At 41.0% G+C, this 13,149-nt stretch overlaps 1 protein-coding gene across 3 annotated transcripts in view; it reads right to left on the minus strand.

The window, feature by feature from the left end:
• Positions 1-6,596: 6,596 nt before the first annotated feature.
• Positions 6,597-13,149, minus strand: part of EXOSC7 (exosome component 7) — a 32,377-nt gene continuing 25,824 nt past the window's right edge. The window contains exons 6-8 of one of the 3 annotated variants that reach the window (XM_019537293.1): positions 11,721-11,844; positions 10,374-10,529; positions 6,597-6,810 (exon numbers count right to left, since the gene is read on the minus strand). In XM_019537293.1, coding sequence (XP_019392838.1) covers positions 6,706-6,810; positions 10,374-10,529; positions 11,721-11,844 — 385 coding nt within the window. In that variant the 3' untranslated portion in view covers positions 6,597-6,705. Of the gene's footprint in view, positions 6,811-9,071; positions 9,354-10,373; positions 10,530-11,720; positions 11,845-13,149 lie in introns of those variants that run through there. The other 2 variants (XM_019537311.1, XM_019537301.1) reach the window with 2 other exon arrangements.

The following is a 13,149-nucleotide window of genomic DNA, read 5'->3' on the forward strand; positions in this document are numbered from 1 at the left end:
GGGCCCCACGTTACCCGGGACCTTCTTTTTGCCCCCTATGTATTTAAAAAAGGACTTCTTATTGTCCTTAATCTGAGAAGCTAGTCCTAATTCCATCTTTGCCTTGGCCTTCCTAACTGCCCCCCTACAACTCCAAGTGACTGCAGAATAGTCATCCCTGGTGATTCCTTCCATTGGGTATACGCCTCTTTTTTAGCAAGGAGACATTCTCAGATGCTTTTGGTGAGCCATGGAGGCTTGTGTGCTCTCTTGCTCCCTTTGATCCTCATTGGGATTACCTTGCTTTGTGCTTGGAGGATCGCTCCCTTAAGGAGCAACCACTCTCCCTGGACACCTGGCTCCCCTCCAGTAATTAGTGCAAAATGCTGTCCACACCACCTTGCCTGAGAGCCTGGAGGAACTCTGCAAAAAGTACAGTGGATAGGAATCCTGAAACATGAGGAGCATCCACAGCTTTTCATCTAGCCTAGCAGCAGGACTAGTCCCTAACGTCTCCCTACCCCTGCAGGGACAGCAGAATATGTGCAGAAAGAAAACCTGATCTTGAGGCCTTGTGCTGGACTTGTCTTTACATTACACACAAGGAGCTGATGGAAAGCCACAGTCAATTTTCCCAGTTCTAAAATCAAAAACTGATGAGAAATTACTTTCTGTGCCACTGCTCAAAGAGTGGGCCGGGCTGATGCCAAACTCATGAGCAGGGCCAAGTTCCTATCTAAACACAAATTGGCATCCAAGAAAATCTCCACGGTATTGCCACTTCATGACTCTACTGCAAGTCTCTCAGTATTTGGTGCGTCTTTTTAGTCCTACAGCCCAGATCCTGGAATCAAAAGAGATTTGAAAGAGGAGATTCTTGTGCATTTACAAAAAGAAATAAAAAGTTGCTAATCCTTGGTACTGCAGAGAAGACACTGAAACATGATTCTCTGCCTTCTCCCCTCCCCAGCCAACCAAGTACCCTAAAGGTACAGAAACCAAATGAACTGCCAAATGTGTTAAATTAGCTTACATTTATCCTCTAATTTCAGGGAGCTTGACCCATGATTTTTTGCATCCTGAGCTTGTTAATACTAGGAACATCAAAACAAAATAATTGGCCAAAAACCTAGAGAAAACTTTTTGATGAGGTAGAGACTCAGTGCTCGGTTTCTGTTGGTTTAGCTGTATCTTTTACAGAGCTAGCCTGGCAAAGGTACAGATGTTTTCTGCCTTGGTTGAGCAGAGACCTGTTGGGTATCAGCAAAAGGCAATGAGTGTTCTTTGGGGTTTTTTGTTATAAGATATGGGATTTGAACAATAAACAGTATTGTGCTCAAGTCAGACAGATCAAAACCTGTATGAGGTTGGTTTATGTTCATGAATACAAGTGTGGTGACATGAAATATCCTGGTTTGTCCATATGGCCCATCCATTTATTTTGTGTGCTTCTTAGGCAGGAAGATAAAAGATGATAGGGATATGCATGGAGCCTATAAGCTTACCATGGACTTATTAAAATGTTCCAGTGGGTGAAAGTGTGGTTGAAAGCTGGCATTTGAGAGCTGTTAACAGGAGGACAGTTAAAAGCTCAGAATCTTTTGTAAGGGTAGCAAAGACTTCCTTGTTCCCAGGCAGCCAAGATGCAGTGCTAATTACCAAAAAGGATGGAGAAGAGTCCCGATCTCAAAACATTCAGATATGGAGGGGGTCTAGCAAAGAATACAGAAAATACTGCTGGTGAGCAGTGCTTTTGATATTGCCAATTATAATTACCTATTGAAAGCTAACTTTAAATACCTTACTTTGGGCTCTGTAATCTGAAAATGTTGGCTGACAATTATCATAGTAAAAAGCAGAAATTAATGTCCTAATTCCCTCTGTCTCTGAGGTAAGGCAAAATATAAGTATATTACTATAGCATGGCAGTCTTAAAAAGGGAATGAATGTGATGTAATGGTTTGGTGCATTTGGACATAAGTGACACCCCAGGCAGACTGTTGTCTAGGATCTGACAGTCCTTGGTACTAAGACCAGGTTAGTCCAGTTCATTGCTTCGGTGGGTAAGGGACTTTGTTGATGATTTCGGAACTGCCCTTCCATATTTCCAATTCTGCACAGAAGCCAGAAGGTGATGTTATACAACCATCTGTCATTAGCAATGCAGAATTTTAACTTGATCAAAGTTAATGATAGGACATTTAGTGACTTAACTTTTTCAAGAGATGGTGAGAAGTCTTTTTGTTCCTGATCAGAACCTAGAAGGAAAAAAATCCTCCTTTCTTTGGCTGCAATTCCCTAATCAGAGAGTCTCTGGAGGACACAGATTTAACCCTGAAAAGTCCTATTAATATCATTGCTTACATACTTTTAACTACTTCCTGTCTTGGTTTTCACAAGCCAGAGCCAGTGGCTTGGGAAACTAAGATGCAAATTAAGTGGAATTCAGGTATTCACATCCACATAGGCATGAATTCGGGGATCACTTTACTGCTTAGGTACCTGAAAGTCTGTAGGTACTGGTTGTGAGTGTTTTTGAAAAACACTCCTAAAAAACCACAAAACAAAACAAAACAAAAAACTTAAGATATCTAAACTCCTGTTACTATACATGGCCAAAGGCACTGGCTGAAGGCAGGGAGTCCTTTGTCTTTAAAGTGTCCCAATTTCATTGGAGGACAGAGTGCTCAGCTTTGTCTAGCTCTCATCTACTAAAGAGGTGATGTTGGGTAGCAAGTAAAAACGGGGTCTGAGTAGATCTGCTGAAGCATTAATACGCTAAGGTCTGCATCCACAAGTTACTTGTGTGTCACAATGTCATGTGTTTTCTCACCAGCCCAACAACTCTCTAATTTACTTCACGCAAAATAGAACAGGCTCAACTTCCTAAAATAGCTCACTGTGGTTGTTAGAGCACTCTCCTTGGAGGACAATGATGTCAGTTTGAATTACCTGATGCTAGGGAAGGAGTTGAACCAAGATCTGCCACTTCTACTCTAACCACTTAGCAGAAGGGGGAGCACACTGCCTCCCCCCAGGTTTTGACAGGCAGCAGCTACCACCAGGTTTTGTGTGGCTCCTAAACCTGTTCAAACCCACTGGCAAGGAGAACAACATTTGGGTTTTTAGATCCTGATGATGCTTAGGTGTGAGCCTGGAGCCAAGCATTGTCAAGATAAGAGATGCTTCTGGGCCTGCTCCACAGTGGATTTTGTTGTTGAAGGTTTTGAAGACTGCAGTTTTAGACTTAAGCTTCTGAAGTGGGAATTGGCAGGCTCTAGCCTAAGTTCTGGCCTTGAAAATCTGTAGTTCAAATCCTGCGAGTCCGGGATTGTCTCCTAATATAGGCAAAACTCCCATTAGATTAAATGTAGTTATGTTAGTTTGCACTGTGCAGGTGGTGTGTGGCTGTAGATCATCAGTGTTTTGGTTTAGGTGTAATATTTCTCATTTACGCAATTAGAAAAGTATATTTCAAATCTGTCCAGGTCAGTGCTTATTCATATATACTCCTTTTTAAAGGGAACCAAGTTGAAACAGCCTAAAATCTACCATGAAACCACTTAGAAAACCATCACAACAGTGGAGCTGCTATTCTATCCAAAGAAATAAGGTTCACAGATTTCTGTGCTAGGTATGTGTGATACAGATGTGGAAGCATAAGAACTAGAACAAATGAATTCCTGTTCAACTAAGCCAAAACTTTCAGTACACAGCCCTACCGTACAGTCTTTTCTGCTTCAAAGGGAGTCCGCTTTCATGGGGACATGAGGCTGGAACACAACCACAAGAAAAAATAAGAGTAAATGATTCACAACTGGGTGGTTTGAGGGCAAAAAGTCTAGCAGGAGCTAAATCCAGAATTCTAATATACAACTCTTGGACACTACAAGGAGGACCAATTAAAATTTCTGGGACAAACACTGAGCTGTGGTGCTCGGCAGATGTTTCCTTTTAGTTCTACTGGACTCGTGTCAATGAAAACGTGGCAATATCTGCATAGCAACACATGGAAATTTCCACAGACCCAAATGGCAACAGGACCTGCTTTGGCGAAGCCTGTTTTAAGAACAGCTGAATGCTATTTTAGTGAGCATGTATGATTTTTGTTAATGTTCAGCTAAGAAAACTGACAACGGGGAAGACGGTCGAATTCTCATGCACGCTGAAGACAACAGCCACAGAGCAGTTAGCGACAGATGTAAGCTCTTCTCTCTTTCCCACATCAGAGCCACTTTGATCCATCTGGAATATGGATTAATAGCAGGAAATCCCCAGGGGAAGCAGGGTCCAACTTATAGTTGTTTATAATAGACATAGCTGTACTTGTTGTTCATATACACAAATGGAGGGAAGGGTAGTGAAATCTGCATCAAAACGCTTTGAATTCCTAGTTTTGATTGGGGACCATGCCTAATAACAGTGAGCAGTTTCTGGCAATCTGTAAATTAATGGGTGTTGCAGGTTAGACTAAAAGTGCTGCTTTAAAGGTTTGCAGATGTTGTTAGAAAGGGGAAAACTTTTCCCACCTTCAGCTTTGCCATCCCCCCCAAGCTCTCCATATTATTTTTGTTCTCTCTTTCTTAAGTGCAGTTTGTGGGGTAGGGAATGGATCATAGCCTAAGTCACTCCAAATAAACATCTTTGCACAAACCAGAATAAGTGAGTTGCTAGAGATGTTATAGAAATACATAATTAATTGTCTGTCAATTTACTTGTATTATAAGGGGTGCATGAAACACTGTTTGACAGTACAAGAATACATCCAATTCATTTTAACCTCCTACTTAAGTGTTGGAAGATAAGATTTTATACTGAACCTGTTTTTCTTAGCCTGCTTGTAGGCTTAATTTTTACATCTTTTTTTTGTAAAACTGGATTTACCGATGGCCTAAGATGTAGCATATGTGATAGTGCTGTACTTACTTGTCTTAAGCTGTAGTGTTTGACACTGGGGGTGGAAGGAGGGGAAGGTGAAAGGATTTCCTAGGACCTGAAATACATTTTTCTAATTACTTAAGTGTAATATTTCTAATTTAAGATAACATACCAGTGATCCTAAACCTATGGCTCAGAGACCCTCTTTGCTGCACTTTAATAGAATTACTGTAATTGTATAGTGGGTGTCTGCCTAACTATCAGAGAGTTATATGTTGAAACCAAGGCAACAGGCTGGCTCATTTTCCCCAAACCATGATGCTAATTGCCTTTTTGAAGACTGCAGTACCCGACTACTTATTCAGAGGTATTCACTCCAGACATTTATCTTCTTCTGGCTAAGACACCAGCTTCTTGAAACCATTAATTTGTTTTCCATCAGTTTCTCCTTGCTTCTCCTGCCAGTCTTTTCTTCCTTTCCTTTGAAAACAGCAGCACTCAGTCTTTCAGCTAACTGTGCCAACACATGCTGTGCACAAACTGTCCAATTTAGTACGATTTAACCTTGAGTTGCTGTATCTTATTTTGCATCTACTGTTCTGTAAGCATGTGATTGTTCCTCCCACCCCCCCATGTGTCCAAGGATTTCAGTTGAGGTGTGAAATCAAATGGCATCCTTACAGAGCTGCAGTAATTTAGATAGAAAGTAAATATGTAGAAATGAAAGGAAAAAATGTCAGAGCTGCCTTCCTCTACAGCACCTACACAGTCCCACTGATATCAAGGCAGGTACCAGTTTTAAGCTTAGAACCTGGTATCTTTTTTAAAAAAGATTTTTATGTCACTGCTGACAAGTGCAAGGGATAGAACTAGACAATCCAGTTCTGTCTTTGTTACTGAAGTAAGGATGCTGCTTAGTGAGCTGTAGTTTTGCTGAGTGAACCTCTATTAAGGTATGATGTTTATTGTCCTCGAAAAGTAATTGGGACTCCGCTTCCAATTAAGTAATTGGAAATACCAGTTTTCATGCAACTCTTGAGGTACCCATCTGTGCAAGCTCTATTCCTCTGAAGATGTATTTTCACTTCCTTGTAGCAGCCTAACTTTTCCCAGGAACTAAACTATTACTTTCTGCCTCTTTCATTTATTACAGTCGCAGTAGCTGATTGTTGTATAGGACAGTGTTGACTCACTATGCCAGGAAGCTGCAGTTGGGGTTATTTCTTATTTGAAGTCAATAGTAGAAGCCACTCTTGCTTCCTTCCAATTTGATGCTTCCTCTGTACACACCAGTAAAAGTAACACAGTGATCTTAATTATGTCTTTGCTATGTTTGGTCTAAAGCATGAATTAGGAATTTAATACTATGAGATGTTAATGTTTGAAGCTGACAACCAGACTGAGAATTAATTTGAGGTAAAGGATTTTTATTAGATTCTTCCTCCTCCTCCTCCCTGGGAGGAGCTATTTGACCAGCAATAAACTGAATGCAAAGTCAATATTGACTTCCATTCTGCACACTATACACCCAGTTGCTGTGTTCTACAGAAAGGGAACATTTGAGTTCACATGAATCTGGTTTTAGCTGTTCTTAAAACAGATTTAGTCAGACATGTAACTGCAGAAGTTGTTGGTAGAATTTAGTGGTGCATGCCAACTATTACTTGGAAGTATCCAATGTTGCTTATTTGCATTCATGTTAATACCATTAAAAAAAATCTTATACTGTTGAAGACACATACCTTAAGAAAAAAATATCCTTTAATTCATATACAAACTGACAAGTCTGTGCTCTCTATGAAAAATACAATTTCTGAACATTTATAAATCAAAAGTTGATGAAATAAATCATCCCAGGAATCCAATTTTCTGTCGCGTAGTCCCTAAACTTTCTTCTTTGTCCAAGATCTTCTGTAGGGAAGCATGCAACATCTTGCCGACCTTTTTTCCTGTCTGTAAGATAGGAAAGTCAAGACAAATGAGGCTTTTTTTTTTAACAGGACGGGAATTTGCATGGAACACTTCCTTCTCTCAGACTTCTCTTAATAATAGTGTACCAGATGTAAGCTGTAAACAGCATATAAGTAAAAGAATTATTAGGGGGTGAAATTCTTAAAGCAACTGTGTATTAAGGCAGTCGCAGTGCTCCCATGCATGAGCTCATCAGTGGACCGATTGTTCAGTATGTTCTGGGCCACTTAGGTGTCTTAAAAAGGAGCTAGATTCTGACTGTTGAAGACCAACAAGGGACTATATCTTTGCAAAAGCTCAACATGATAAACCTAGCAGAATCCATTTTTGTGTTAAGTTGCATATTTCCAGTGGAAGAAGAAATACTGGAGGTATGACTGAGCTGGATCCTCTGTTGGGATAGCCCTGGAAAAGTTTTAGCTGATAGGATCAGGGAGCCATAGCAAAATTGACACCATACCTATTTAGGGGGACACTGAGCCTATTGTTCTCAGGATTTCAGGCCTAGATCAGCCTATTGGTATCATATATGAATTTCTATAACTACAGGCCTGTAAGTCTCAGCACCATGGAAATATGGACAGACCACAGTGATGCAGGTCCTATGTGTAAGCAGCCAAGCTGTAGAGGTTATGAATCTCTTGCATGCAGGAAAACTGTTCTATACCAGATTGTCTGGTTCAAGCTGGGGGACAGAGAGGGTAGTCTGTCTGTAGAGCCACTGGACAAACTTCCAGGGAGAGGGGACAGAAGCTGCCGCTATAAAAATCAGGTGTTTTGACTAGTGTTGTACTGCTGTTCAGCAGCCCAGAGACGAGAATTAAGTATTTCGCTCTTGCTTCTCCTCAAGTGTCTGGTGAAGCCATTTAATCTGGCTTGGTGCCTTTGGCCCCCATTCAAATGGGAATAATGTTGCCATCTAGGTTATTTCTGCCTGGTTCCTTTGCAGATAATTGTAACCCAGCAGGAGGTGTGGCTTCCCAAGACTGCTTTATCATGCTGCTTTCCTCAAGGGATGTACTGGCTGGAATGTCTCTTCACCCCCAATCTGGCAATCCTGAGCACTTTTCTGACATGGAGCCAATTCACTGGAGGATATAAGCAGCAAGGAAGAGTTATGAAACTGTTCCATTTGGCATCCCATATACTGTGCCTTTGACTTTGATCTTTCTGTTCCCCAAACAGGCTGCTGCGATGGGAACAGGACCAACAAGACCTCCAACCACTGAAAACATTCTTCTGCTTTGCTGCTTAAAGGTTCTTTCTCTTCAGTAAACTATATCATTTAAGACAGGAAATTTCATTTAAAAAGAAGTGAGGGCAGCATGGACTATCAGTTAAGCTTCAACCCTTAGAATGCCACAAGATTCAATACTTCTTATGGCACCACTTGGAGCTTTTGAAAATCTGCCCCTAAAATCAGTCATATGCCTCACTCAGGCATATTTGAAAATCCCAGCAGCCACCAAAATATACTGAAAACAAATTCTGACGGTCAGTGCACATCTGTGAAGCCTCTAGAACATCCATTGAGGTAGGTTAGGAAGAAGCATCTTTTTAGGGGTGCACTGATATAGAGATTTTGGGGGCTAATACCGATAGCCAATTTTTAAGGAGGCCTATAAGCTGATGCTGATCCGATCTGATATGCAGACCTGCAGCTTGAAGAGCTGCATGCAGCTGGTTACTCTGTTGTGGTGGAAGGGGAGGCTAATCAAGGCTGCCGTGGTGAAGGAGAAGTGGGGCTGGGGCAGGGCATAGGACAGGGCAACAGCTCAGGGGGGTGTGGGAAAGTGGGAGGGCACTGGGAAGGGGATGGGGGGGGGGATGTGTGCCCTCAGATTTGTGTGGGATGGGGCAGAGCAGGGCTCTTCCTGGTGAGGGCTGGGCCAGGCTGCGCTCAGGGCAAGTGGCACTGGGAAAAGGGCTGCAGCCACTCCAAAATTCGCCATAGCCTCCCTCCCAACACTGCCACCACCCACCCCAAGCACAGCCCTAGCCCAACCTACCCCCACACCACACACCAGGACTGGTGCAGCCCACCCTGACCATGCCCCATGCAGATCCAAGGGAACACGCAGCACTGGGAGCCACCCCCACCCCTGGATGAGCCATGGTTCTGTCCTGTGCCCCACCACACCTGGGCAGTGCCTGTCCCTGCCCCATTCCCCCCCTCACCCTAGGGGCCTTGATCTGCCTCCCTCCATACCCCTCCCCTTCCACTACATAAACTTACCAGCTACACGCAGCTCTCTAAGCTGCCAGGCTGTGCTCCTTGTTGCCTACATGCTGTGCTGCGGCTGCACGCGCATACGGGCATTTATCAGCTAAATTACTGGCCACATTAGGCTGATTTCCAATACAGTCAATTTTCTTTATATCAGTGCCGATCTAATAATTGGACCAATGTATCAGTACAACTCTAGTGTCTTCATCTTATAACTGGTCCACCGAGGCACAGAGATGAAGCAAGTTCTTTAAGAGCAGGCACTAGCTCAATGGTATGAGTCAAAATTAGTGATCTGCTGGAGACAACAGAGCATATGCGTGCCAAGTGTGAAATTTTGGCTCTAGACCAATTGGTTTTAAACTAAGCTCTGATTTCTGCATTCCTTTCTAGGGCTATAGAATTCTGAAGACTTCAGAAGCAATGCCAATATTGAGATAGAGTGCAAACAAAACCCTTAGCTTGTGTGCTTAGTCATTTTTGGATGCACTAAGGCCAAGCCCAGGCCTAAGATTTCTTACACTAGGAAAAAAAAGAAAACCTTAATTAAAACCATAACAAAGGTTTAAGGCAGAATTCCCAAGTCAGCTTCATCTGCAGCTGGCTACCACTGTAGATCCGTGTTAAAGGAAAGGAAGAGCAAAAACAGTAAGAGGAACAATATATCAAACGTGAGGCAGTATATGATACTGATTACTACATAAGTTAGTCGCATGAAAGACAAGCTATGCAAAAGAAGAACATGTAAACAGTAAGTCACTTATGTGATAACCACTGTAAGTTAAAAGGAGTTTTATTTCTTTGAGGTGTACACAGATGTAACAACTATATCGAGAACAAATGGCACAGATACAAGCTAGACATCCACAGGATTCTGTAGCCATACATGTGTAACAAAAAGGTCCTGGTCTGACCTCACTTCCTTTAGGGTCAAAACCAGGGCAATTCAGCTCAATTGCATCACACCAGAATGATACAAAAACAGCAGCTGCCCCTTCCCTTTTAAAGCAGCTAATATGTACTTTTGTCCATACCCTTTGTGTTTCAAAGTGAAATCATCAGGACTGGATCTTGTCCTCTAAAATACCTTAGCTCTTTATAGTACAATTCTCAGAAGCAAACCCAGCAATTTGCAGGACTTCCCCAAAATGGAATCTGTTCCTAAATGAATTTCAGATTCTAATTTTGCTCTCTGGGAATCTTGCCCAAGTCACTTTTTGCCCCTAAAATTGTCACCGTTACTTTACTCCTCTATACCCACGTGAAAAGCTGCAAGAAGCTTAAGTTTATAAAAAAGGTTGAAATAAAGCTCTCTTACCTCCATCATCTCAAAGATACTCTCTGGATCAAGACTACCTTTGCCTAGTTTCTTCATACAAGTAAGCAAGCCTTTGCTGGTCACAGAAATAAGCAGGCTAGCCAAAGAGCACGCTTCCTCCTGAAGAGTAGCATCAACCACATGTCTACAACCAATCTGTAAAAAAAACAATGATGAGAGGATATCCCAATGTGGAGTTCAAGCTCCTTGCTGAATGATGGATTAGAACATTAGCAGTAACTCCATTTACAAAGACTGATGTTAGTATCACAGTGTGCAGATAAATTCATGAATAATAATACTGCTTTTCTTTATGTACCAAGTCATCAGTTGTTAGAGCCCTTATATCTCTTATCAACATGACAGCATGGACGTGCGATACATTTACCTCTTACTATTTTACCAGTCTGATTTAATTCATCCACATAACTTATTTTAAATTTCTAGCCAACTTCATTATTATTGAACCCTTCTCGTTATCCAAAGTCTCTCTCTTGACTGAGGAATCTTCTCCTAAAGAGAAGTGTGTACTTCAGCTCAGGAACCTCAAGAGTCTGTCCGTTTCACTGACAACTTTTCTGTGATTTATGAAACTGACTTATAAACAGGGTTCTGTGTAATGCATGCAAGTCTGTGGATGCTCAAGTAAAGAGAAAAACACTTGATACTATAGAAATTGCAGTATTTCTGAAATGGCTGGAGAAAGAAGCAAATGATTCAGCATCAGAGAAAGTCAAAGAACTGCAAAATTCCTTAAGGGCTAATACAGTGAATGCAGTTTAGTCTGTGGATCAAAAAGAAGCATCACTATCGAGAAAGAAGTGGTAGTCCTTTATTCCTGTGTTGGGAAAACAAGGAGTTTTTGCAACACAGAGCCCTTGCTGGAGAAGAGGGGGGGAGAAGTTAGGTTAAGTCCCTCTACCTTTCTCTTTCTCAGTTTGAGAAATGGCAGTAATAATGCCTACTTATCTTACAAGGTGTTTGGAAGCGAGTCCAGATATCTACCTCACTGGCCAAGCGAGCAGCTGATGAACAGTAGGTAAAATCCCTCCAGACATAAAGAGTAATAGCAGTTGCAGATCTTCATTTTAACCCATAACATGTGGTATAGAAAAAGAAATTCGTTCCAAAAAAAAAAAAAAATGTTCTCCTTCAGTCAAAAAAAACATAATTAAATATGGAGAAACAAAAACTTCTAAATTATACACAGATTAGTTCAACTTGCAGCTCTGATAACTAAGCAAGGAGTTTGTCCTAGCAAAAAATAGTAGGTCAATCCTTGTAACTAAAATCTAGACAGAAGTTGCAGATAAATGAGAAGAAAAAGTTTACAATTTCCAGACTTACTTTGCTTAATGTGATGATGCAGGGTACATTTTCCACGTTAAGTCGAATACAGTCATAAGGGTCATCAGACAGCTCAATTTCTCTTGAACCTTCTTCAATCTCTAGAACACGTACTTTAGGTATCCTATTTGAAATGAAACCATGTGCATAAATCACTGGCAATAACTATTTCCTTTACAAATAGGGAAAATCCTACATATCTAATTAGAAAACAAAGATACTAAAATTTCTCAATATTAAAAACTAACATGGAAAACATATAAAGCTTTTCCATCTGTATTTCTTACTCCAAATATACTTACAGTTCTGTTAGCAGTGGAAGATCACTTTTAAGTCTCAACTCTGAAGAATGTTTCAGGATTTGTATTACATTAATAATGCTTAAAAAAACTCATGTAGAAATTTTAAAATACATGAGCTACTGTACCTGGGCAGAACCTTTTGGGGGGCGGGGGGGAGAAGGGGGAGCAGTTATCCCTACAGCAGCAGTATCAGCACCAACACAAATCAATTAACATTTAAACTATGATTTACCAAGGGTTTTCAATGAGGGAGGACTCCAATTGCAGGGACTGACAAAAGAACAGGCTAGTAGGGCTTGCTTTCTTCTTTTTTTTAAAAAAAAAATTCAGGGCTAAATTGAATAGATCAGCAGAGAGATTCTGATTCTTCAAGGAGGCAAGAGGCTCAACTGCAGTACAGGCAGATAAGAGAGAAGAGCCAGAGTCCAAAGTAAGCACTCTGGTAGGAGTCTCAGAAACACTCTTTCCCAAAGCTGGGAAACATGGGACTGGACCTATGCTAAGGTAATGGATTTGGTTGGTTAGGCTCCTACCTTCACATATTTATCAGTCTCTAGTTGGCAAGGTTTTCTACTTCCTAGTAAAGGGAAATATGTGGTTAATTTCTCTCTCTCTGGTCTAGATATATATGAAGTAGAAAAATTACTTAAGTGTTCAATATTTATTGCTAACAGATGCAGCAACAAAAATCAAGGAGGTATCAGTTGGAAGAAGTCTAGAGCCTTGCAATGATAAAAACATTACAGAATACATTCACAACACAATCTAATCAAAAGAAAGCAATGGATTCTTCCAACTTTGTAACAGAGTGTACTAACAAGATACAGAGAAAAATTTGTATGTATTTTTTCAAACATTTGTGCATGCATGAAGTAACACACAAGACCTTTGTTTCATGTTATTTAGAACAGGAATTATTCAAGATACTTATTTTAACATGTATGCCATGTTATCACTGTCAAGAATCTCCACCGATTTACTATTGCATGTGCAGAATGTGTAAGTGCTATGGAAATGTTGCAAAACTGTTTTAGGTCCAGGCTATTTAGGGTAATGAATAAAATCAGAACAATTTTAGTTTGGACTTGGTGACTTAAGAGGCCCCCTTCTAGTCCTTTGTCCCTATA

Source organism: Crocodylus porosus, unplaced genomic scaffold, assembly GCF_001723895.1.
Source record: "Crocodylus porosus isolate Cpor-Errol unplaced genomic scaffold, CroPor_comp1, whole genome shotgun sequence".
Taxonomy (NCBI): domain Eukaryota; kingdom Metazoa; phylum Chordata; order Crocodylia; family Crocodylidae; genus Crocodylus; species Crocodylus porosus.